Raw genomic sequence first — 23,785 nt, forward strand, 5'->3', positions numbered from 1 at the left:
TATTGCACAGCATGATGACTACGGTTAATAATAACAGCAAACTGCAGACACCAGAGTTGCCAAGAGAGCAATTTCCAATATTCTTACCACAAAAAGTAAATATTTGAAATGTTGAGTGTTCCTTGTTTGATTTAAGTATTCACATAGCACTCCTAAGTAATAGGGTCACTTTGTATCCAATAAATATGAAACACTGTAATGTTTAAAATAACAATGTGGGACTGGAGAGATGGCTGAGCAGTTAAGAGCTCCTTTGCCTTTGCAGAAGATCTGAGTTCAGTTGCCAGCATCCACATGGCAGCTCACAACCATCTGCGATCCAGTCCCAGGAGACCTGATACCGTCTGAACTTGGCAGGCATCAGGCACGCACATGGTACACATGCACACATGCAAGCAAAACATTCATCCATACAATATATTTTTTACTAAATAAAAATCAAAATAAATTTGTAAAAGTAGGCTAAAACACACCATGTTTGTTTCCATTCTTCAAGAGGATCTTTTCGAGGGTCAAATCATCATTAATTTTTCAATCTAATTTCACCAGCAACCTCTCCCCCTACAGCAAGAGCAGTAATGAAGCATTGTAATCCTCTCTACCTTGTTGCTTAGCTACCACTTCCCAAACTAAAATCTAGAAAGACCTAGGTCATCTTATTGGTAACAAAAATACCTACGGTTTTTTTTGTACAGAAGAACTTCAAAACAGTTTGACTCGTAGTTGTCAAAAGTCTGCCTGACTTTCTCAATGGTCTTCTTGTCGGTCAGTTCTCCATACATAAAACTGGAAGAAAAAAAGGCTGTTTCATTTCTGTGTCACAGATCAATCACACCATTGTCTATGATTAAGTATTTCATTTTTGCCTTAAATGATGTCCCCACACAATGAACTCAAAATATGCAAGCCATTATTTATGCAAATCTTATTGTGTAGCACTAGAAATTTGTGATCTGTAGTAGGATATGTAAAGACAGTAAAATATTAAGCCATGTTTCAATCACTGCTGCTAAAACTTCCTGCGGATAGCTATCTTTACTTACATAGCAAAGCAGAGAGGCAGAGAGAGAGTACTTCCTGGTTATAAATGGTTTCCATATGCACTACCATGCACTACCGTGGTAATTTCAATTACCATGATTCTTTTAAGTATGTTTCACATCAGTGGAGACTTTAGTTACTACAGTATGTTGACTGCAACTGTGTGAAGTCAAACCACTGAAAGGCACCGGTCCAGTCACATCCCCTTATCAAATGTTGTGCTTTCTCCAGTTTCAAATGGTCAAGCATGATCAAAAACTATAAAATGACAAATTCTAGAATACACAACTCAATCGTTGAAAGTCGTCTATCATTCTAAAAGTGAAAGTTCTTGCCACCCTGCTTCATCTACCACAGTGATGTGAACCCCATGCCCTGCTCAGGATATTCAAACTCTACACGAGTCTATACACTCTACATGCTACCCAGGCAGTCTCTAACTCACTATCGGTTAGCAAATCAGCCACTTTAGTTTGGCAGTGTGTATATTCTAGCAACCACAATTTTACTTAATAATGGCCCCAAAATACAATAATAATGATTCTGTAAATTCAGGCTTTTCCAAAGAGAAGTCATAAGATACTTCATTAGTTGAAAAGTAAAGGTACAAATAGAAAAAGATGTATTTTAGAGTGGTCACATCCCAATCCAATGGATTATTATAATTGTTCTTTGTGATTATTATTATTGCTAAAGTCTTACTATCTCTAGTTTATGAATGAAACATTATCATGAGTTCGATGTATAGGAGAAAACAGGTGTGCAGTATTTGCACTTATCACTATTTCCAGAATGCCCTGGGGCCCCAGAACATATCCCCCAAGGACAAAGGGGAATTATCATCAATAATTGCTGCCTATCTATTGCCTATGCAAACAGTCACATCATGTCCTTCAGAGCCTGTCAGTATCGATAACTGCTGCATTGGATATTTAGTTCATACAAATGGTGTACCACATATCTGTGCTTCCTTTCTTTCCTCTCCTCGTGTTACTTCCATGCAACATTTTAAAAATGGACAATAGGAAGTAAAGACTAATCAACAAATACTAAATTCCACCCCCACCAAAAAAGAAAGATAATAATTGTGAACAGTTGAAAGTAAGTGAAGTCAGAAGAGACCATAAGAATATTGGTATGCCAGTTGAAAGAATTTACAGACTTTCAGAGAAATTTCAGTCAACACAAACAAGAAAAATGGCTCATAAACAAGTGTGAACCCTAGAAGAAATCCTAAGCTGGCTGTCTGGGGTAGATACATGTTTTAGATATGACTAGAACATATAAAGTAAACACAGGATTAAGGAGCAAGCCTCTACTTGCCATAAAGGCTTTCCATTGTTAATGGTAGAAGAAAGCCAACAACAAGATGGATAGCTAGTAGCAACAGAGGTGGCTCTAAAGAAAGGAAGAGCTGAAGGGGCAGGGGAAGAACAGGTACTATTCGAACAGCGTATTCACTCACCAGAAAGAGCTGGAATGCAGAGCAGATGAAACAGAGGTACTGTGGGGCACGAGGGCAGACATTTGAGTAAAACAGGGACCAAAGCCTTTTATCAGCTGCCCCATTTCCCAGGGAAAGACCAGTTTATACTTGGAACGTTCTACCACAATGAAAAGATACACAGGAGACCTCTTAACAGCTAACACTGACACCCTGAATTTTTGTTGCCAAGCAATCTTGAAGCCTCACTGAGTCTTTGGGGAGGGCATCCTATTACACTGCTTTAGATGACTGAGGAGCTGTGGTCATGAAGCACCCTCTCTCCAAGGATGGCTCCACCTACATACCATCACTGGAGGCTTAACAGATGCACTCTGTACTACACATGAGCATTGCTCCCTCTATCATGGGAACCATACCACACATGCCCAGGGACCTTCTAGCCTGGGTTCACTGGAACATGGTCCACAGAAATTGACACAAAGTCCTCACATTTTGTTCCTGTGCTGCATTACACAAATGTTGCCTGACTCCACTAGGTAAGCACCTTTCCCCCACTGCTCTATGTACCATACCCTCCTTGGCTTTTAGAATAGTCCCACCTGGAAGCCCTGCAGAGAACAACAGGCTTCATGCCCTGCTTCCAGTGAATTGTGCTCACAGCCATTTATTACAATTGAGGAAGTTATTTGGAGACCATAGTTGTAATGGTCAACTTGAACCAAAGCCAATATAGTCTACTAAAGACACAGAGGTTAAAAAAAAGAAAAGAAAAGAAAAGAAAAGAAAAGAAAAGAAAAGAAAGAGAGAAAGAAAGAAATTCTTCAAATATGAAAATCACTCAGTACTGGAGGCACATTCCCCATCTCTAGTATGGAGGTTATCTAATACTGAAAATCACCATATTCCTGAGCGACATCACTCCTACTATGCACCAGAGGACTCTAAATCCACCACTGAGATACTTGCCCATCCATGGGCATTGCTGCACCACTTACAGTAGAACTGATCCCCTAGAAATGCAAATGTCAGCATGAGGAAACATGAAGTATGAAAATGCAAGGTAACAGGATAGATCAAAAAGAGTGCAACTGTTCTCCAACAAGACTCCAGGGAAAGGAAAATGGGAAAAATTGCCTGAGCAAGAACTCAAAAGAATGATTCCAAGGACGATCAATGACATACAAGATAATTTAAATAATTCTTTGAAACAGGAAAATCAATTAATGAAATGAGTAAGAATTCATCAAAAGGAACCAATTCTAAACCTCGGACATGAAAAATGAAAGAAGTCAAATAAAAGAGATGAACCAGAGCCTCAACAACAAGCTAGATCAAGCAGAAAAATGTCTGAACCTAAAGACAGAGCTTTTGGAGTACCACTATTACACCGCAGAAATAAAAGAAAAAATCATTAGAAAGAACAAAGAAAGTTTCTAAGACTTATGAGACATGTGTAAGTGAATAAATGGTCAAATTATGAAGCTTCCGGGAGGTAAGGAAGGAGAGTAAAGAACAGAAAACCTATTCCCATAACGAATGAGTCCCAGACCCATCCATTTTCCTGAATATGCCATGATTTCATTTTTCTTTATGGCTGACTAAGATCCCATTGAATCTAAGTACCACATTCTTTACCCATTCATCTATCAATAGACATTGAGAATAGTTTTATTACTCAGCTATGGTGAGTGGTGTATCAACATTCATGGGTGGGCGAGTCTCTCAGTGGTGGGTTCAGAGTCCTCTGGGTGCTTATCCAGGAGTGCTGTAGCTCAAGAATATGATGATTTTCAGTCTTAGATGACTTCCAGATTAGAGATGGGGAATGTGGCTCAGTTAGTAGAATGTGTCCCTAGAATGGATAAAGCCCTGGCTTTGTTCTCCCAGCACTGCGTAAAACAGGACATGGTGGCACATTATCTGGTGCTCCAGAAACAAAGGGCAGAAATGGAAGGATCAGAAGTCTGAGGTCACCCTTGGTTACACTGTGAGTTCAAAGCCATGCTGGGCTACATGAGACCTTATCTTAATTAAAGAAAATAGAAAACGAAACTTCCATAGTGACAAAGAAAAAGCTGATAGCTTCCTTAGTCTTGGAGAGTTACAGACACAGAGGAGACCCAGAAAGCCCAAGAAATAGATTTGACTCAAACACATCCTAGCTGTTGCATTTCACAGCCAAACTTCCAGATTCTAAAAACATAAAAGCATTTAAGGTCACCACTATTAAATTTATGGGAGATTTCTCAGCAGAAAACTAATAGACTGTAAGGGAATATGACACCATATTAAATGTTAGAAGGGAAAAATTGTTAACTTCAACTATTGCTCTGAGAAATGTTATGGGAGAACAAAGGTGAGCTAAACAATGTACAAGAGCAAAGTCCAAAGGAAAAATTGGAGAATCCATCATTGCTAAAGCACCCTTAACGGGATGATGCTCAAGGGAAGCCACACCTGAAAGTGAAAGAGTAAATAATGATGGGTACCTCTCTGAGAAGATGCAAAAGACTAAAACTCTCTAGAAGAGCAGTTACATAAAAGATAGAAAGAATCGAATCTCACTCACACAAAAAACAACAGAGATAAAGCCCAGAGCCAAAGACTACAACATGGCCATTTGAAACCAGAAAACAAAGCAAATGACACAAATAGTTCTATACATAATGCTAATAGCCTTGAATGCAAACACATCAGAAGCCCCAAAGGAAAAAAATATTGCCTACGTGAACTAAAAGGCAGGGCCCAACAATGTGCTGCTTACAAGTAGAACTAACTTACTGTTTCACAGTAAGTTACGCAGGCATGGGCCAAGATGGAGCATGTGAGCGAGCAACAATGGCTACACTTAGGCAAGCAGACCTTAAGTCAAAAATGATAGAAAGTCACAGAGAGGTGGGCTAATGAGGGGAATCCACTCAGTGGGGGATGTAACATGTATTTCTAACTAATGCTAGAATATCTCATAGAGGTATTACATAGAGTAACCCTGTCTCAAAAATTAAAATAAAGCTGGGCAGCAGTGGTGCACGCCTTTAATCCTAGCACTTGGGAGGCAGAGGAAGGCAGATTTCTGAGTTTGAGGCCAGCCTGGTCTACAGAGTGAGTCCCAGGACAGCCAGGGCTAGACAGAAACACCCTGTCTCAGAAAAAATAAAATAAAATACTCAATGTGCCAAAAAATATTGTTATATCTAAAGAAAGAGGTTATACTATAGCTACTGCTGTGGATATCAGCATCTCGCTTCCATCAATGGACCAATCATCCAGCGCTCTCATCAACCATTCATCAAAGAAGCATCCGAGATAAACAATGAAAGAGAACAAATGAACTCAACATAAAAAGGCCACACATGATGGTCTCAGAGCGAAATCATCGTGAGTTGGGAGGGAGGCATTGAAACCGTTTCCTATAAGATCTGGATAACCCATGCAGCTCCCATGATCCACAGAGCATGGCACATTCTTAGTCAGAGCAATTGGATAAAGGAAAGAAATATGATATCCAGACAAAAAGAAAGTCATATGATCCTGTTTAGAAACCATAATTGAAAGACACCATCAGAAGATTACCAGGTCTGATAGCCAAATTTGGTAGTTTCAGGAAATAACCCCAATATAGAAATATGAGTAATTTTATGTGCTATAATGAACTTGCTGAGAAAAGAATCATAAAGCAAGCTCATTTATAATAGCTGTTCAAAATATCAAATACCTGGGAGCAAATTAATCTCAGAGAATAAATGACCTCTACAATGGAAACTGTAAAAGGCAGATGAATAACTGTTGGAAGATATACACGCTCAGATGGAAAGATCTTACATGTGTGTGAATTAAAGCAATTAATCCTGCTATAATGTCCTTATGACTCAACAAAATATAGAACCGTCTTGGAGCTTCTATCACAATTCTGCCATTCTCACAGAAACAAAATTTTCCTCCAATTCATAAGAAAGTACACAATACCCCAAGAATTAAAAGCATCTTGAGAATTAAAAAAAATCAAAAGCTGGAGCCAATTACAATGAGAGGTTGTAATATACACTATAGGACAGCAGTAGCCACAACAACACAGGTACTACATAAATTCTGACATGCAACCGGGGGAGCAGAGTAGAGACTTCAGAAATAAGTTCATATATATATAATGCCAAGGGAGCTAAAACACACATACACACACACACACACACACACACACTCACTTATACACACACACACTCACACACACACCCACACTTACACAATCACATAACTACTCACACAATCACTCACTCAGGCACATGCATACATGCTCACTCACATACATGTGCATGCACACACACACACACACACACACACCATACTCACTCATGCACAAGAGACATACACACTTATACACACTTACACAGTCATACAATCACTCACTCACTGAGATATGTGCACACATGCTCACTCATACACACACACACACACACACACACAAATACTCAAAGAGAGTATACACAATAAACAAACCTGGGGAGCCTCAATGTCCATATGCAGAAGAACCAAACCTCATTTCTTTCTCTCAGCCTATGCCCAAATCAACAGAAAACAGTTTGGAAGCACTAAGCTTGAAGCCTGAGACTGTGAAACAACTGGAAGTCAGAGCAGAGACACTTGAAGACCTTGACAGAGGCAATGGCCTGGGTGAGGCTCTGTAAAGCAGAGGCAACAAGAGGAACGGTAGAAATTCCTGCAAGCCAACACTGCTGAGAGCTATAGAACCTGAACTGCTTCCATCTGACAAGAGATTACATTCAGAACGCATAAAGAATTTAAAATGCTCAACCAAGAATCAAATCAAATTGGAAATGAACAAATTACCTGAATTTGTTTGTTCAAGCAAAGAAATACATGGTTCCACAGCTACATAAAGAAAAAATAAGAGTTCAATGCCACTGGCTATCAGAAATGCAAAAACATGAGGAGACATCCTTCCACTTTAATCACAATTAATAACTAATATAATAAATAAAAATGTAATAAATTACATGCATACATACATGCATACATACATAGCTATTTCTGCTAAAGTTTGTCCACATTATACTGACAGACGGACAATGCTACACTGCTATGTGGATAGACATGGTTGTGTGCTTGCTCATTTTCCTTGCAGGTGCTGACTATTTTGTCGCAATTTTTCAAGCCCTGACTTAGAATGACCAAAATGCAATGCAGTCTGCCAATGGTTAATGGAATTTAAAGGGACTCACACTTTAGAAGTAGCAATTATGCTACATAACTTCTGCTAATACAGAATGTTAAGCTGCCCTTTAGGAATTACAACTGACTTCTATTTTATTTCATTGGAAGGAAAATGGAATTGTTCTCACAGCAGTGACCCATCTCTCCTGTCGTACCAAGAGCCCATGTTATACCAGTGGACCCCTGCACTTAGACAGCCACCTGTAAAGCTATACTTGCTGAGAGAGTCATCAGACCTCTCCTCTCTGATCAAAATGATAATAGTGCTAATATTCCAGAGGTAAAGATTAAAAGGATAATACTCATGGAATCATGAATTGTAACAGGTCATGTGATAGCTGGAAAACCCACAGGTCAGCTCTCCTTCTTTGCTTTCCAACATCCAAGGATGCAAATCAGGTCATGTTTACTAAAAGATGGAGTCACTACAGCTAACAGGGAGACACAAAGTGTTCTGTGACTTCCTCTCATGTAAACCCATGAGGTTGAAGCAAACCTCCTAGCCCAGCCTGCTCCTAAATAAGATTTGAACACAGGGATAAGATTTAAACTATGTATATATTGGATATTAGTCCCCTATCTGATTTAGGATTGGTAAAGATCCTTTCTCAATCTATTGGTGGCCCTTTTGTCTTATTGACAGTGTCTTTTGTCTTACAGAAGCTTTGCAATTTTATGAGGTCCCATTTGTCGATTCTCGATCTTACAGAACAAGCCATTGCTGTTCTATTCAGGAATTTTTTTCCCTGTGCCCATATCTTCAAGGCTTTTCCCCACTTTCTCCTCTATAAGTTTCAGCGTCTCTGGTTTTATATGGAGTTCCTTGATCCACTTAGACTTGACCTTAGTACAAGGAGATAAGAATGGATCAATTCGCATTCTTCTACATGATGACCTCCAGTTGTGCCAGCACAATTTGTTGAAAATGCTATCTTTTTTCCAAAATGTGGTACATTTACACAATGGATTACTACTCACCTATTAAAAACAATGAATTTTTGAAATTCCTAGGCAAGTGCATGGATCTGGAGGGTATCATCCTGAGTGAGGTAACCCAATCACAAAAGAACTCACATGATATGTACTCACTGGTACTCAGAAACTTAGAATACCCAAGATACAATTTGCAAAACACATGAAACTCAAGAAGAACGAAGACCAAAGTGTGGACACTTCGCACCTTCTTAGAATTGGGAATAAAACACCCATGGAAGAAATTACAGAGACAAAGTTTTGAGCTGAGATGAAAGGATGGACCATCTAGAGACTGCCACACCCAGGGATCCATCCCATAATCAGCCTCCAAACGTAGACACCACTGCATCCACCAGCAAGATTTTGCTGAAAGGACCTTGATATAGCTGTCTTTTGCGAGGCTATGCCAGTACCTGGCAAACACAGAAGTGGATGCTCACAGTCAGCTATTGGATGGAACACAGGGCCCCCAATGGAGGAGCTAGAGAAAATACCCTAGGAGCTAAAGAGGTCTGTAACCCTATAGGTGGAACAACAATATGAACTAACCAGTACCCCCAGAGCTCGTGTCTCTAGCTGCATATGTATCAGAAGATGGCCTAGTTGGCCATCATTGGGAAGAGAGGCCCCTTGGTCTTGCAAACTTTATATGCCCCAGTACAGGGGAACACCAGGGCCAAGAAGTGGGAGTGGGTGGGTAGGAGAGTGGGAGGGGGGCAGGGGAGGGTATGGGGGACTTTCGGCATAGTATTTGAAATGCAAATAAAGAAAATACCTAATAAAAAATTGGAAAAAAAAGATTTAAACTTTGACTAGAGGGGAAAAGTTCTCTTCAAAACTAGCCCAGGCTTGACCAGGTTTGACTCAGCATCTGCTTATCTTCTATCTACATCAGTCTAATCACATCTTTGCGATATGTGGCTTTAGCTCATAGCAGGAGTTCTTTATTCTTGCATCCTGTCTTCTCTTCTGGAAATCTTGTAAACAGTTCTCGTTATATTTAACAACCAAGATAACTGTAAGATTGATAGACTTCCAACAGAGGACAGAACTTTGTAACTCTAAAAGTAAATAAATAAATAACCTAATCACGGGCTCCATCAACCAGTCTTGCTTTTCCTTTGGCAGCAATGGCCCTAGACAAATGCATCACAAACATACAGGCACTACTCACAAAGGTCAGCGTGTGCAGACAAATCTACATCCCAACAAATGTCTCACCAAAGAACCAACACAGAATGAGTTATGCTGAGACTAACCATGGGGTTCAGCTTGGAAATGGTTGCAACTGCAGAGTCAGGGTGGAGCATAAACTGAGATATGTAGTCAAAGAAGAAGAAAACAAAAGAGCCCTGAGAGAGAGAGAGAGCTAAGTGGGGAAGCTAAAATCTCAAACAAAATCATCATCTTTGGCATCTGAAAGAAGTCATTTAAAAAGAATTTGAAGGTGTTTGCTTTATACAGTCAGTCCTAACAAAAAGGTTTCTACAACCCATTTATGTATATTGCCTTCAAAGAATTTAGACAGAGTCCTAAATGTTAGATCCATGGCAGGTAATTAAGGGAAATCAGAATAGTACTAGATACCCCTACAGTTTCCCTTCTACAATTTTCTTCAGTGGCTCAGTGAGAAGCAGGGTCATCAGTCCAACAGAACCCACTGACTTCCATCCCTCATGTCCGCTGCACTCTTGTGTGCATAAGACAGCTGGTGGAATCTCACAGTCTACTTAATATCTCTGCTTTGCTGTCTAATTTGATGACTTGGGTTAGGATTAGGAATGGCTTTCCAATGGATGGCAGTAGTTTTGAAAACATCTGTCTGCTCCTCAAGCCCCCCTGCTTAGCCTACACAATTGCTCTTCTGCCCCACTATCCCAGAAACAAAAGCAGAACAGATTTCTCCAAAGTTTCAGGCTAATGAGAAATGGAGGCTGTAGTGGTCCCCACCTAAGCCCTGACAGCAGGTTTTGAATGCCAGAACTTCTTCCCCTAAAACCTATCATCCTTTGAACAACCAATACTTTTTGTATCCACCAACATACAGCAAACAATCTGATGCTAAGAAATTCAAGTACTAAATTATAAAACAAAATAAGTTGGAAATTCTTGGAATCCTGATATGTCATAGATTTTTTTTTATTTTACTCTGGTGAAAACAAAAGTAAAAGAGTGTTGTGTGTTAGGGAACAACAAGGAGGTAGAAACCAGAAGCCTCAGCCATGACTGGGGACTGTGAAGTTGTAAGGGCTCTCTGGGCAGCAATGTGAGCGGTCCTTACAGAATCTGCATACTATACTGCCTCCTTCCATATGCTTTCTGGCTCGAAGACAAAGTATTTCTCCCACACAAAGCTGTGATGTATATAAGGCTGCTCATCTCCAATTAGTTTGAGATGTAGAGTATGGGAAATTGAATGTCATGGGTAGAATGGATAACTGAAAGGGAGGCTGCGACAGTCACTCAACTGCAGTCAATCCCAATGAAGTGGAATGTGGCATAGAAGCTTAAAGAGGTCTCCAAGTCATAATGGTGGAGGAAGATAATCAGAATCACCAATAGTGCTTCGTAGTGCAAGCCTGAAGCTCTTAGGAACGGACAGATCGAAAGCCACTCCAGCTCAAGAATCAAATGAGTGGGGAGGCCACTCGCAGGAAAACACCATGAGCCTCCGAGGCAAAGCTTAAGAAGAAGACGAGCACGAGGGGAGGATGAAAGGAAGCCTTTGAAAAGGGAAAGACACTCAGACAAGCCGAGAACTGTGTTTATTTTGATTCAGTTCAGTGCAGGAGAAGTTGGGCAATAGATGAAAAAAAAAACTGTAGAAGGCAAAAGAAACAAATCCTCAGTCTCTTGATATTGGATAAACACCAAAATAATAATAATAATAATAATAATAATAATAATAATAATAATAATAATAATAATTTGACATTCTTAAAAGAGTTTTCCTATAGAGCAATTTACATTCGAATGTTTTAAAATTATGATAGGCCATCCTAATCCTACTGACTTCAGTTCAAATAATCAAATAATGCACGCCACGCGATTCCTTTTCTCTGCTCCACAGTGTCATAGCTGAGACTCACTGATCTGTGAGTCACTGACTTCTTATTTTCATACATTTGAATAAAAATAATCAGTAAAATCAGTAAAAAAAAAATGTTTAGACCCTACATATTGTACTGTTTTTGCTGATGGCCTCAAGACCCACTCTCCTGATGAATTGCATCTTTGGAAAGAAATTTTATGTCATCTTCCTTTCCAGATTTAGTGATCTGTTTTATTATTAATTCTTTTCTTGCACTGAACAGAGAGGTGATGGAAAGGAGAGTAACAGAATACTTGTGACCTGAAATCAGAGGGAGAACTGTCTGAGGAAAAGGACCAGAGAGGAGGAGCTGGGGAGGTGAGGGAAGACAATGGGAGAGGAAGATAAAGAATAAAGGGAAGGGGAATGGAGCAGAGACTGAGGGAATGACCAAACAATAATCAGCCCAACTTGAGACCCATCTCATAGGCAAGCACCAAGGAGTCTAGCATGGCTGTCCTCCACCCAGCAGCTGACTCAGACCTATGTAGACATCCACAGGGAAACAGTTGACAGAGCTTGGGGGCTCTTATGGAAGAACAGCCCCAAAGGGGATAGGAACTCCACAGAAAGACCAACAGAGTAAACTAACCTGGCCTCTTGGGGCTCTCAGAGACTGAACCACCAACCAAAGAGCATACATGGTCTAAACATAGGCCTCCCTGCACTTACATAGTAGATGTGCAGCTTGGTCTTCATGTGGGTTCCAAACAACTAGAGGGGGGGACATCCCAAAAGCTGTTGGCTGTTCCTGGGCTATGTTCTTCTAGCTGGGCTGCCTTATCTGGCCTCAGTGGGAGGGGATGTGCCTGACTTGATGTGCCAAGGTGGGGAGATATCCAGGAAAGCTCAGCTGCTCTCAGGAGAAGAGGAGGGGGATGGAGGGAAGGATTATGGGAGGAGGTGAGTGGGAGGAGGTCAGTGAGCGGAATATAAAGTGAATAAGTAAAAACTGAATGAATGGGTGGGTGGGTGGATGGGTGGGTGGATGAATGGATAGATAGATAGATAGATAGATAGATAGATAGATAGATAGATAGATAGATAGATAGATAGATGATAGATAGATAGATAGATGATAGATAGATAGATAGATAGATAGATAGATAGATAGATAGATAGATAGATAGATGATAGATAGATAGATAACAAAGTACAGTGAAAGTACAGTACTTGTGAAAATGTCATAATGAACCCCACTCCTTTGTATGCTAACTTTAAAGATTAGTAAAAAGAATTGCACAGATCCAGAAATCAGTAAAATTGTTTGATTTCTTTTCAAAGCCCTTTGCTGTGCAAAGTGACTGATCAACACATTTAATTCAATGATTCTGGAATCACTGCCGATAATGTAATGACCTTTAACACCAACCTTGTGTTTCTAAATCTGGGTGTAATTTTCTTCTCCCCTTCCTCTGTCTCCTTGCATCTCGTGTCCAAAAGATTTTATAAAATTACTCAAGAAATAGGGAGAGAAAACTGCATGTTGTGAAAAATTAGACTTACAGCACAGATCCTGTCTAATACATATATGGGTTGTTTGGTTGTGGTCTTCTTTTGTGTCTTGAAATTTGTTATTTGCTTTGTTCCCTGTTGTGCTCTTAATATATGTGGTTTAGGAAGTTAGGACTTCATGATAATAGTTTTAAACAAATTTCCTACAACTCAATATTCTGATTATTTCTTGGTCTTCACTCTTAATGGTGCAGTCCACCCAAAATGGGTAAAGTTTTTCTTTGTTTGTCTGTTATTTAAAATGGAAAGAGGAAATCAAAATGGAATGGTGTTTACACAATCGAACTTCCAATGAAAGCCATCAGGGCTGAGGTATAGTGTGTTCCTTCATCAGCTACTCTGTACAGGCCATAAATGGCTGCAGTTTTTAGATAAGCAAAACACACTTCATATTTAGTGTACAAGTGCATAAAGGCTGTTTATTCAAAATGCAGCCATTTCTGAAAGATTGTCTCTCAGAGGTGCAGGAGACATGAGGGAAGACATGCTCACAATGGAAAAGTCCGAATCATCCCAAATTTCTTGGAATGCTTTAACACTCGGGGTGACATGCCATAAATAAAAGCATGCTCTGCAGGAGCATGGGAGACCTATGCTAGAATTTACTGCAAAGCAAAACAATATAATTTAACAAAGACAGATAATAAGCGCTCTTGTATTCTGTACATAGTGCATTCGAAAGAGAGTGTGGGCTGGTGAGACAACTCAGTGAGAAAGGTCACATGCTAAGCCTGGCTGCCAAAGTTCAATTCCCGGAGCTTACATGGTGGAAGAGGGAGCCAGCTTTCACATGTTGTACCTTGACCTCCATAATCATGCCATTACACATAGCAATACACACAAAATAATTAGATAAGCAGATAGATAGACAGACAGACAGACAGACAGACAGACAGAGATAGGCACATAGGCACATAGGCAGGCAGACCAAACAATGGATGGAAGAATAAATAAATGATATAAAACAAATTAAATTTTTTAAAGTAAGTATGATGGAATCCCTATTTTCAAGGAACTTCTCCTGACACTGGCAACATGAAGGAAAAAGTAACTATTTTAGAACAATAAAAAATGTATAAATATGATGCACAAGCATTTTTAATCCTTTGCCTGTAGGAAAAAAAACACTACATTTACCAAATAAAATATTATGGGATATGACAAGCATATGGGACACAAGAAGGAAAGCAACATTTAAGAGATATCCAGATAGCACTAGATATAGTGGTGCACACCTTTAATTTCAGCACTGGACAGGCAGAAGCAAGTAAATCCCTGAGTTTGAGGACATCCTGATCTACAGAGTGAGTTCCAGTGCAGCCAGGGCTACATAGTGAATCTCTCTCTGTCTCTGTCTCTGTCTCTGTCTCTCTGTCTCTGTCTCTGTCTCTGTCTCTGTCTCTCTCTGTCTCTCTCTGTCTCTCTCTGTCTCTCTCTCTCTCTCTCTCTCTCTCTCTCTCTCTCTGTCTCTCTCTCTCTCTCTCTCTCTCTCTCTCCTGCAGAGGTGGGAGAGAGCCCACAGGAAGGAGAGCGATTCAGATGGCAATAGCCTGTCTTCTAAAAAAACAATTAAAGCAATCAGAACCCCCCCCTCCCCAGTGAGAGTTGGTGAGACGATTTAGTGAGTAAGATCACAAAGGACCTCATTTCAAATCCCTAACTCCCATGTAAGTGCTAGGTATAGGTGCCCACATCTGTAACCCCATTGTTAAAGGACAGAGACAAGCAGAGCCCAGGAGCTCATTGGCCAGGTACCCTAACTGAAATAGTAAGCTTCTAGTTCAGTGAAAGACCTTGTCGAAAGAAAGGAAGGAAGGAAGGAAGGAAGGAAGGAAGGAAGGAAGGAAGAATACTAATGGGTGAGTTAATTCACATGTAAGCATGTAATGGGAGGGAGGGAGGGAGGGAGGGAGGGAGGGAGGGAGGGAGGGAGGGAGGGAGGAAGGGAAGGACGGAAGGAGGGAGGGAGGGAGGGAGGGAGGGAGGGAGGGAGGGAGGGAGGGAGGGAGGGAGGGAGGGGTGAACAGCAATAGAGGAAGACACAGGATGCTCTCCCCTGGCCTCCACATGTACAAGCACAGCCACTTATGTCTACATATACTAATACATATCACACACATGCAGGCACTGGCACACACACAAACCTACACACACATTTTACACATACATACATGTGCATACATAACACATGCACGCACAAATATGGCAAGTTCATTTAAAACAACATGATGTTGCAAATAAAGATGCACACATGAGTAATCTGGAATCCAATAAAGGACAAACATACCTTACTTGAGGAATTATAGATCTTGTTGGGTGAAAAAAAAAAAAGCATCTGGCACAAAAATAAATGAGATACTGACCATTCAAGAAGAGATTGGGAAGCATCTGTGTTCTGTTGGGTTCATTATAGTGCCTGTCCCACATGACAAGGCTGAGCAGAAAGCTTTCCCTTTTCCTAACCTAAACTCTCCTGAAAACACATGGAAACAATGTCACACAAAACAAATCTTCCACCTCTTAGAGCACTGAACACACCCTTAGTGGTCTATGATGGGGGGTGGTGTTTTTTTTTTTTTTTTTTTTAAGCACAAAGTTCAAATGTCTACCCTTGCTGAAAAGATATCAGTTCTACACTACCAAAGGTGTGGTCCATCCCAGGCCACAGTTTCATTATCTTCATTCGTTCTTCTACTTCATTCTTTGGAGTGTAGACAAAATGTAGGGACAACCTCAATAGTGAAAAACTGAGGGTGTCTGGTAGAGGAGGGGTAAGGAAGTGTGAAAAGATTGTGTCTCAAGCCTTGATGAACATTGAAATCATCTAAGTTTCTGGCTTAATTTTCCAACTGCTGTCCCTACATTCCCATTTCTGCTAACTACGGTTATATCTGTTTAAGAGCGTTAGAATATGTTTTGCAAAGGCTTTTCTGTGTGTAGTGTCAGATATAGACTTCATGAAGATGAAGATCATTCATACACACACACACACACACACACACACACCATCTTACTATAAGTGGGTAGGGAACAGAAACTTCTCTGGGCAAGTCCCTTAACACAGCACCTCCTATGTTTTCTTAGAACTTGAACCAGAAAGAAAAGTCCAGATTCTTTTCAGTTCCAAAATAATTTTACTCCAACACTTAGTTAAGTGAGAAATTGAAAGAAAAAGTGAAGTGGTAGCAGGAAATGGGGGTGGGGTCCCAGCTGTCCTTACTGAAATATGGTAGAAAAGTTTTAGATTTTAAATAAGTTTCTTATACATAGGCTTTTTTGTTTTTGTTTGTTTTCTGATCCCCCTTTATCATAATTTTCCATAAACTTGTAGATATAACCTATTTTTAAAGTTGTCATAACTAATACAATATTAAATTGTTTCACATAAAACAAAGCAAAAAGCTGGATATACTCTATCAACACTATAAAGGCATATTATTGACTTAGTGTAATAGATAGGCTTCATTTTTGTGCCTTTACGTTCTTGTGAACTATGCGCCACTTGGCTGGGTCAGGTTTTCAGTCTTGTTAGGGGCTATTTTAATTGCTTCAGAGGCATCAATGTCATCAGTAGCTCCCTAATACTCCTCTCATCACTCAGGAGCTGTGCAACCTGTTGGCTTATTATAGATAACCAAAAAATTTTAATGAGTGAATTAATTCACATATAAGCAAAAGTTCTCCTTTGTGAAAGTTAACAGCATCAGCTCCTAAAATTCATATTTGCTGTTCACAATTAAATCTTTTTCTTTTACTTCTACCTAATTTTATCCTGTCTTGAGTATAAGTAAACACAAACCTCTCACCACTCTCAGAATCTTGTTCATATTTGGAAAAGATTTCAAAGTTGTTGGATCCACTTACCTGCAGGTGCTGCTTTTCTGCATGACGTCAGCTCGATGATATCCAGAGAGTTTACAAAAACCGTCATTACTATAAACTACAGGCCAGTCCACAATTTGGGCATTTCCCAGTAAGAAACTTGATTCTAAAGAAGAAAGAGAGAATGACTTAGCTTTATTGAACAACCTTTGTCTTTCAAGTGATGAAAATGGGAAATTTTCTAAGATGAGCAGATGAAATGGCTATATTCTATAAGACAATAAAATAGCATGTGTCATAATCCACTAAGCATGGTGACCAATGACATCTTCAATAACCCCAAGCTTTAAATCACAAACAGAAATTCCCACTGAACCCACTGTAAGGCACCTCCTTGCAATCAAGAGTCTAATGGAAGAGTGTGCTTAGTGGTCAGTAGTAACGATGACCAAACAAGTTTTCATTTATTACATAGGCTGGAGTCTCTTTCCACAAATTAAGAATATTGATGTTGTAACAGAGACAAGTTGAGTATGTTCCTCCAAAAATGCTATTAATACAAATATGATTTGATGGGACAAATTCTTTATTCATTATATTACTTGATTTTGAAAAATCTAATCTGAAAAAAACATTAAAGAGTCCTCTTTGGAAATAAAATCATTCAAAATCTATTAAATATCAAAAAATATTACAATCTATCACTTCTCCATGTGACACAGAACCTAGCAAATATATGTAGTTTATATTGCTGCTCTATTTTACGCAGAAAAGTAGGTTTGTTTTAGGCATAAAATTAGTTCAAAATGTATATTTGGATATTAACTAAGGTTGAAAAAAACAACAGTTTTAGGCTGCGACTTTAAGAATGTTAATGGACAAGCCTCTTCCGGTCAGAAAAGCACCGGGGTAGCTAGGGTGGAACACAGCTTCTGCTCCAATCCAATTGCGCGCGGGACCTGAGACTGCATTAGTTAGGGAAGCAGAAACCGGCCTGAGTAGGGCCACAGGCCTCATCCGGCTGGATCAGCACCAGGGTAGCTAGAGCTCAGGGTCAGCTGACACCCGCCAGCTACCCACGACCCCCGCCACAGGATTTTGAGACTGCTGGTGAGTGGAACACAGCTTCTGCTCCAGTCCAATCACGCAGGACCTGAGACTGCTTTGGTTGGGGAGGGAGAAATCCGGCCTACATAGGGCCACAAGCCTCTTCCGGTCAGAAAAGCACCTGGGTAGCTAGGGCGCAGGGTCGGCTGACACTCGCCAGCTACTCACAACACCCGCCACAGGATCTTAAGACTTCTGGTGAGTGGAACACAGCTTCTGCTCCAATCCAATTGCGCACGGGACCTGAGACTGCATTAGTTAGGGAAGCAGAAACCGGCCTGAGTAGGGCCACAGGCCTCATCCGGCCGGATCAGCACCAGGGTAGCTAGAGCGCAGGGTCGGCTGACACCCGCCAGCTACCCACGACCCCCGCCACAGGATTTTGAGACTGCTGGTGAGTGGAACACAGCTTCTGCTCCAGTCCAATCACGCGGGACCTGAGACTGCTTTGGTTGGGGAGGCAGAAATCCGGCCTACGTAGGGCCACAAGCCTCTTCCGGTCAGAAAAGCACAGGGGTAGCTAGAGCGCAGGGTCTGCTGACACCAGCCAGCTACCCACAACACCGGCCACAGGATCTTAAGACTTCTGGAGAGTGGAACACAGCTTCGGCTCCAATCCAATTGTGCGCGGGACCTGAGACTGCATTAGTTAGGGAAGCAGAAAACCGGCCTGAGTAGGACCACAGGCCTCTTCCGGCTGGACCAGCACCGGGGTACCGCCAGCTACCCACGACCCCCGCCACAGGATTTTGAGACTGCTGGTGAGTGGAACACAGCTTCTGCTCCAATCTTTAAACAGTGACAAAGACAACAACTAACCCCAGAGATTACCAGATGGTGAAAGGTAAACGTAATAATCTTACTAACAGAAACCAAGACCACTCACCATCATCAGAACCCAGCACTCCCACTTCGCCCAGTCCAGGGCACCCCGACACACCGGAAAAGCTAGACACGGATCTAAAAGCATATCTCATGATGATGGTAGAGGACTTCAAAAAGGACTTTAATAACACACTTAAAGAAATACAAAGGAACACTGGTAAACAGGTAGAAGACATTAAAGAGGAAGCACAAAAATCCCTTAAAGAATTGCAGGAGAACACTGCTAAAGAGTTTCAAATCCTTAAAGAAAAACAGGATAACATAATCAAAAAGGTAGAAGTCCTTAATGAAAAACAGGAAAACACATCCAAACAGATGGTGGAAATGAACAAAACCATACTAGACCTAAAAAGGGAGGTAGACACAATAAAGAAAACCCAAAATGAGGCAACACTGGAGATAGAAACCCTAGGAAAGAAATCTGGAACCATAGATACCAGCATCAGCAACAGAATACAAGAAATGGAAGAGAGAATCTCAGGTGCAGAAGATTCCATAGAGAACATCGGCACAACAATCAAGGAAAATGTAAAATGCAAAAATATCCTAACTCAAAACATCCAAGAAATTCAGGACACAATGAGAAGACCAAACCTAAGGATAATAGGAGTGGATGAGAATGAAGATTTTCAACTCAAAGGACCAGCAAACATCTTCAACAAAATTATAGAAGAAAACTTCCCAAATCTAAAGAAAGAGATGCCCATGAACATACAAGAAGCCTACAGAACTCCAAATAGACTGGACCAGAAAAGAAATACCTCCCGACACATAATAATCAGAACAACAAATGCTCTAAATAAAGATAGAATACTAAAAGCAGTAAGAGAAAAAGGCCAAGTAACATATAAAGGCAAGCCTATCAGAATTACACCAGATTTTTCACCAGAGACTATGAAAGCCAGAAGATCCTGGACGGATGTTATACAGACACTAAAAGAACACAAATTCCAGCCCAGGCTACTATACCCAGCCAAACTCTCAATTAACATAGATGGAGAAACCAAAGTATTCCACGACAAAACCAAATTCACACATTATCTCTCCACGAATCCAGCCCTTCACAGGATAATAACAGAAAAAAACCAATACAAGGACAGGAACCACGCCCTAGAAACAACAAGAAGGTAATCCCTCAACAAACCTAAAAGAAGACAGCCACAAGAACAGAATGCCAACTTTAACAACAAAAATAACAGGAAACAACAATTACTTTTCCTTAATATCTCTTAATATCAATGGACTCAACTCCCCAATAAAAAGACATAGACTAACAAACTGGCTACACAAACAAGACCCAACATTTTGCTGCTTACAGGAAACTCATCTCAGAGAAAAAGATAGACACTACCTCAAAATGAAAGGCTGGAAAACAATTTTCCAAGCAAATGGCATGAAGAAACAAGCTGGAGTAGCCATTCTAATATCTGATAAGATTGACTTCCAACCCAAAGTCATTAAAAAAGACAGGGAGGGACACTTCATACTCATCAAAGGTAAAATCCTCCAAGAGGAACTATCAATCCTGAATATCTATGCTCCAAATACAAAGGCAGCCACATTCATTAAAGAAACTTTAGTAAATCTCAAAGCACACATTGCACCTCATACAATAATAGTGGGAGACTTCAACACACCACTTTCACCAATGGACAGATCATGGAAACAGAAACTAAACAGGGTCACAGAGAAACTAAGAGAAATTATGAATCAAATGGATCTGGCAGATATCTACAGAACATTCTATCCTAAAACAAAAGGATATACCTTCTTCTCAGCACCTCATGGAACCTTCTCCAAAATTGACCACATAATTGGTCACAAAACAGGCCTCAACAGATACAAAAATATTGAAATTGTCCCATGCATCCTATCAGATCACCATGGACTAAGGCTGATCTTCAATAACAAAATAAATAATAGAAAGCCAACCTTCACGTGGAAACTGAACAACACTCTTCTCAATGATACCTTGGTCAAGGAAGGAATAAAGAAAGAAATTAAGGACTTTTTAGAGTTCTATGAAAATGAAGCCACAACATACCCAAACTTATGGGACGCAATGAAAGCATTTCTAAGAGGAAAACTCATAGCTCTGAGTGCCTCCAAAAGGAAACTAGAGAGAACACACATTAGCAGCTTGACAACATACCTACAAGCACTAGAACAAAAGGAAGCAAATTCACCCAAGAGGAGTAGACGGCAGGAAATAATCAAACTCAGGGGCGAAATCAACCAAGTGGAAACAAGAAAAACTATTCAAAGAATCAACCAATCAAGGAGCTGGTTCTTTGAGAAAATCAACAATATAGATAAACCCTTAGCCAGACTCACTAGAGGGCACAGGGAAAGCATCCTAATTAACAAAATCAGAAATGAAAAAGGAGACATAACAACAGATCCTGAAGACATCCAAAACACCATCAGATCCTTCTACCAAAGGCTATACTCAACAAAACTGGAGAACCTGGATGAAATGGAGAAGTTCCTAGACAGATACCAGGTACCAAAGTTGAATCAAGATCAGGTTAATGATCTAAACAGCCCTATATCCCCCAAAGAAACAGAAGCAGTCATTAATAGTCTCCCAACTAAAAAAAGCCCAGGACCAGATGGGTTTAGTGCAGAGTTCTATCAGACCTTCAAAGAAGATCTAATCCCAGTTCTTCACAAACTATTCCACAAAATAGAAACAGAAGGTCCTCTACCCAACTCATTCTATGAAGCCACAATTACTCTGATACCTAAACCACAAAAAGACCCAACAAAGATAGAAAACTTCAGACCAATATCCCTTATGAATATTGATGCAAAAATCCTCAATAAAGTTCTTGCTAACCGAATCCAAGAACACATCAAAACAATCATCCATCCTGACAAAGTAGGTTTCATCACACGGATGCAGGGATTGTTCAATATACGGAAATCCATCAACGTAATCCAGTATATAAACAAACTCAAAGACAAAAACCACATGGTCATCTCCTTAGATGCAGAAAAAGCATTTGACAAGATCCAACACCCATTCATGATAAAAGTCTTGGAAAGATCAGGAATTCAAGGCCCATACCTAAACATGATAAAAGCAATCTACAGCAAACCAGTAGCCAACATCAAAGTAAATGGTGAGAAGCTTGAAGCAATCCCTCTAAAATCAGGGACTAGACAAGGCTGTCCACTTTCTTCATACCTATTCAACATTGTACTTGAAGTCCTAGCCAGAGCAATTCGACAACAAAAGGAGATCAAAGGGATACAAATTGGAAAAGATGAAGTCAAAATATCACTTTTTGCAGATGATATGATAGTATATATAAGTGACCCTAAAAATTCCACCAGAGAACACCTAAGCCTGATAAACAGCTTCGGTGAAGTAGCTGGATATAAAATTAACTCAAACAAATCAATGGCCTTTCTCTACACAAAGAATAAACAGGCTGAGAAAGAAATTAGGGAAACAACACCCTTCTCAATAGTCACAAATAATATTAAATATCTTGGCGTGACTCTAACTAAGGAAGTGAAAGATCTGTATAATAAAAACTTCAAGTCTCTAAAGAAAGAAATTATAGAAGATCTCAGAAGATGGAAAGATCTCCCATGCTCATGGATTGGCAGGATCAACATTGTAAAAATGGCTATCTTGCCAAAAGCAATCTACAGATTCAATGCAATCCCCATCAAAATTCCAAATGAATTCTTCAACGAATTAGAAAGTGCAATCTGCAAATTCATCTGGAATAACAAAAAACCTAGAATAGCAAAAACTCTTCTCAAGGATAAAAGAACCTCTGGTGGAATCACCATGCCGGACCTAAAGCTCTACTACAGAGCAATTGTGATAAAAACTGCATGGTACTGGTATAGTGACAGACAAATAGACCAATGGAATAGAATTGAAGACCCAGAAATGAACCCACACACCTACGGTCACTTGATCTTCGACAAGGGAGCTAAAAACATCCAGTGGAAGAAAGACAGCATTTTCAACAAATGGTGCTGGCACAACTGGTTGTTAACATGTAGAAGAATGCGAATCGATCCATTCCTATCTCCTTGTACTAAGGTCAAGTCTAAGTGGATCAAGGAACTTCACATAAAACCAGAGACACTGAAACTTATAGAGGAGAAAGTGGGGAAAAGCCTTGAAGATATGGGCACAGGGGAAAAATTCCTGAATAGAACAGTAATGGCTTGTGCTGTAAGATCGAGAATTGACAAGTGGGACCTCATGAAACTGCAAAGCTTCTGCAAGGCTAAAGACACCATCAATAAGACAAAAAAACCACCAACAGATTGGGAAAGGATCTTCACCTATCCTAAATCAGATAAGGGACTAATATCCAATATATATAAAGAACTCAAGAAGGTGGACTCCAGAAAGTCAAATAACCCCATTAAAAAATGGGGCTCAGAACTGAATAAAGAATTCTCACCTGAGGAATACCGAATGGCAGAGAAGCACCTGAAAAAATGTTCAACATCCTTAATCATCAGGGAAATGCAAATCAAAACAACCCTGAGATTCCACCTCACACCAGTCAGAATGGCTAAGATCAAAAATTCAGGTGACAGCAGATGCTGGCGAGGATGTGGAGAAAGAGGAACACTCCTCCATTGTTGGTGGGATTGCAAGCTTGTACAACCACTCTGGAAATCAGTCTGGCGGTTCC

General features: G+C 40.2%; 1 protein-coding gene across 1 annotated transcript in view; it reads right to left on the reverse strand.

Annotated features, from left to right (window-relative positions):
* Positions 1-23,785, reverse strand: part of Kcnh5 (potassium voltage-gated channel subfamily H member 5) — a 286,479-nt gene that overhangs the window by 239,866 nt on the left and 22,828 nt on the right. Inside the window, exons 2-3 of the mRNA XM_021179089.3 lie at positions 17,163-17,286; positions 680-786 (exon numbers count right to left, since the gene is read on the reverse strand). Of these exons, the coding sequence (XP_021034748.1) occupies positions 680-786; positions 17,163-17,286 (231 nt within the window). The remainder of the gene's footprint in view (positions 1-679; positions 787-17,162; positions 17,287-23,785) is intronic.

The sequence above is a fragment of the Mus caroli genome, unplaced genomic scaffold, assembly GCF_978045245.1.
Source record: "Mus caroli unplaced genomic scaffold, Mus_caroli_1 scaffold_14, whole genome shotgun sequence".
Taxonomy (NCBI): Eukaryota; Metazoa; Chordata; class Mammalia; order Rodentia; family Muridae; genus Mus; species Mus caroli.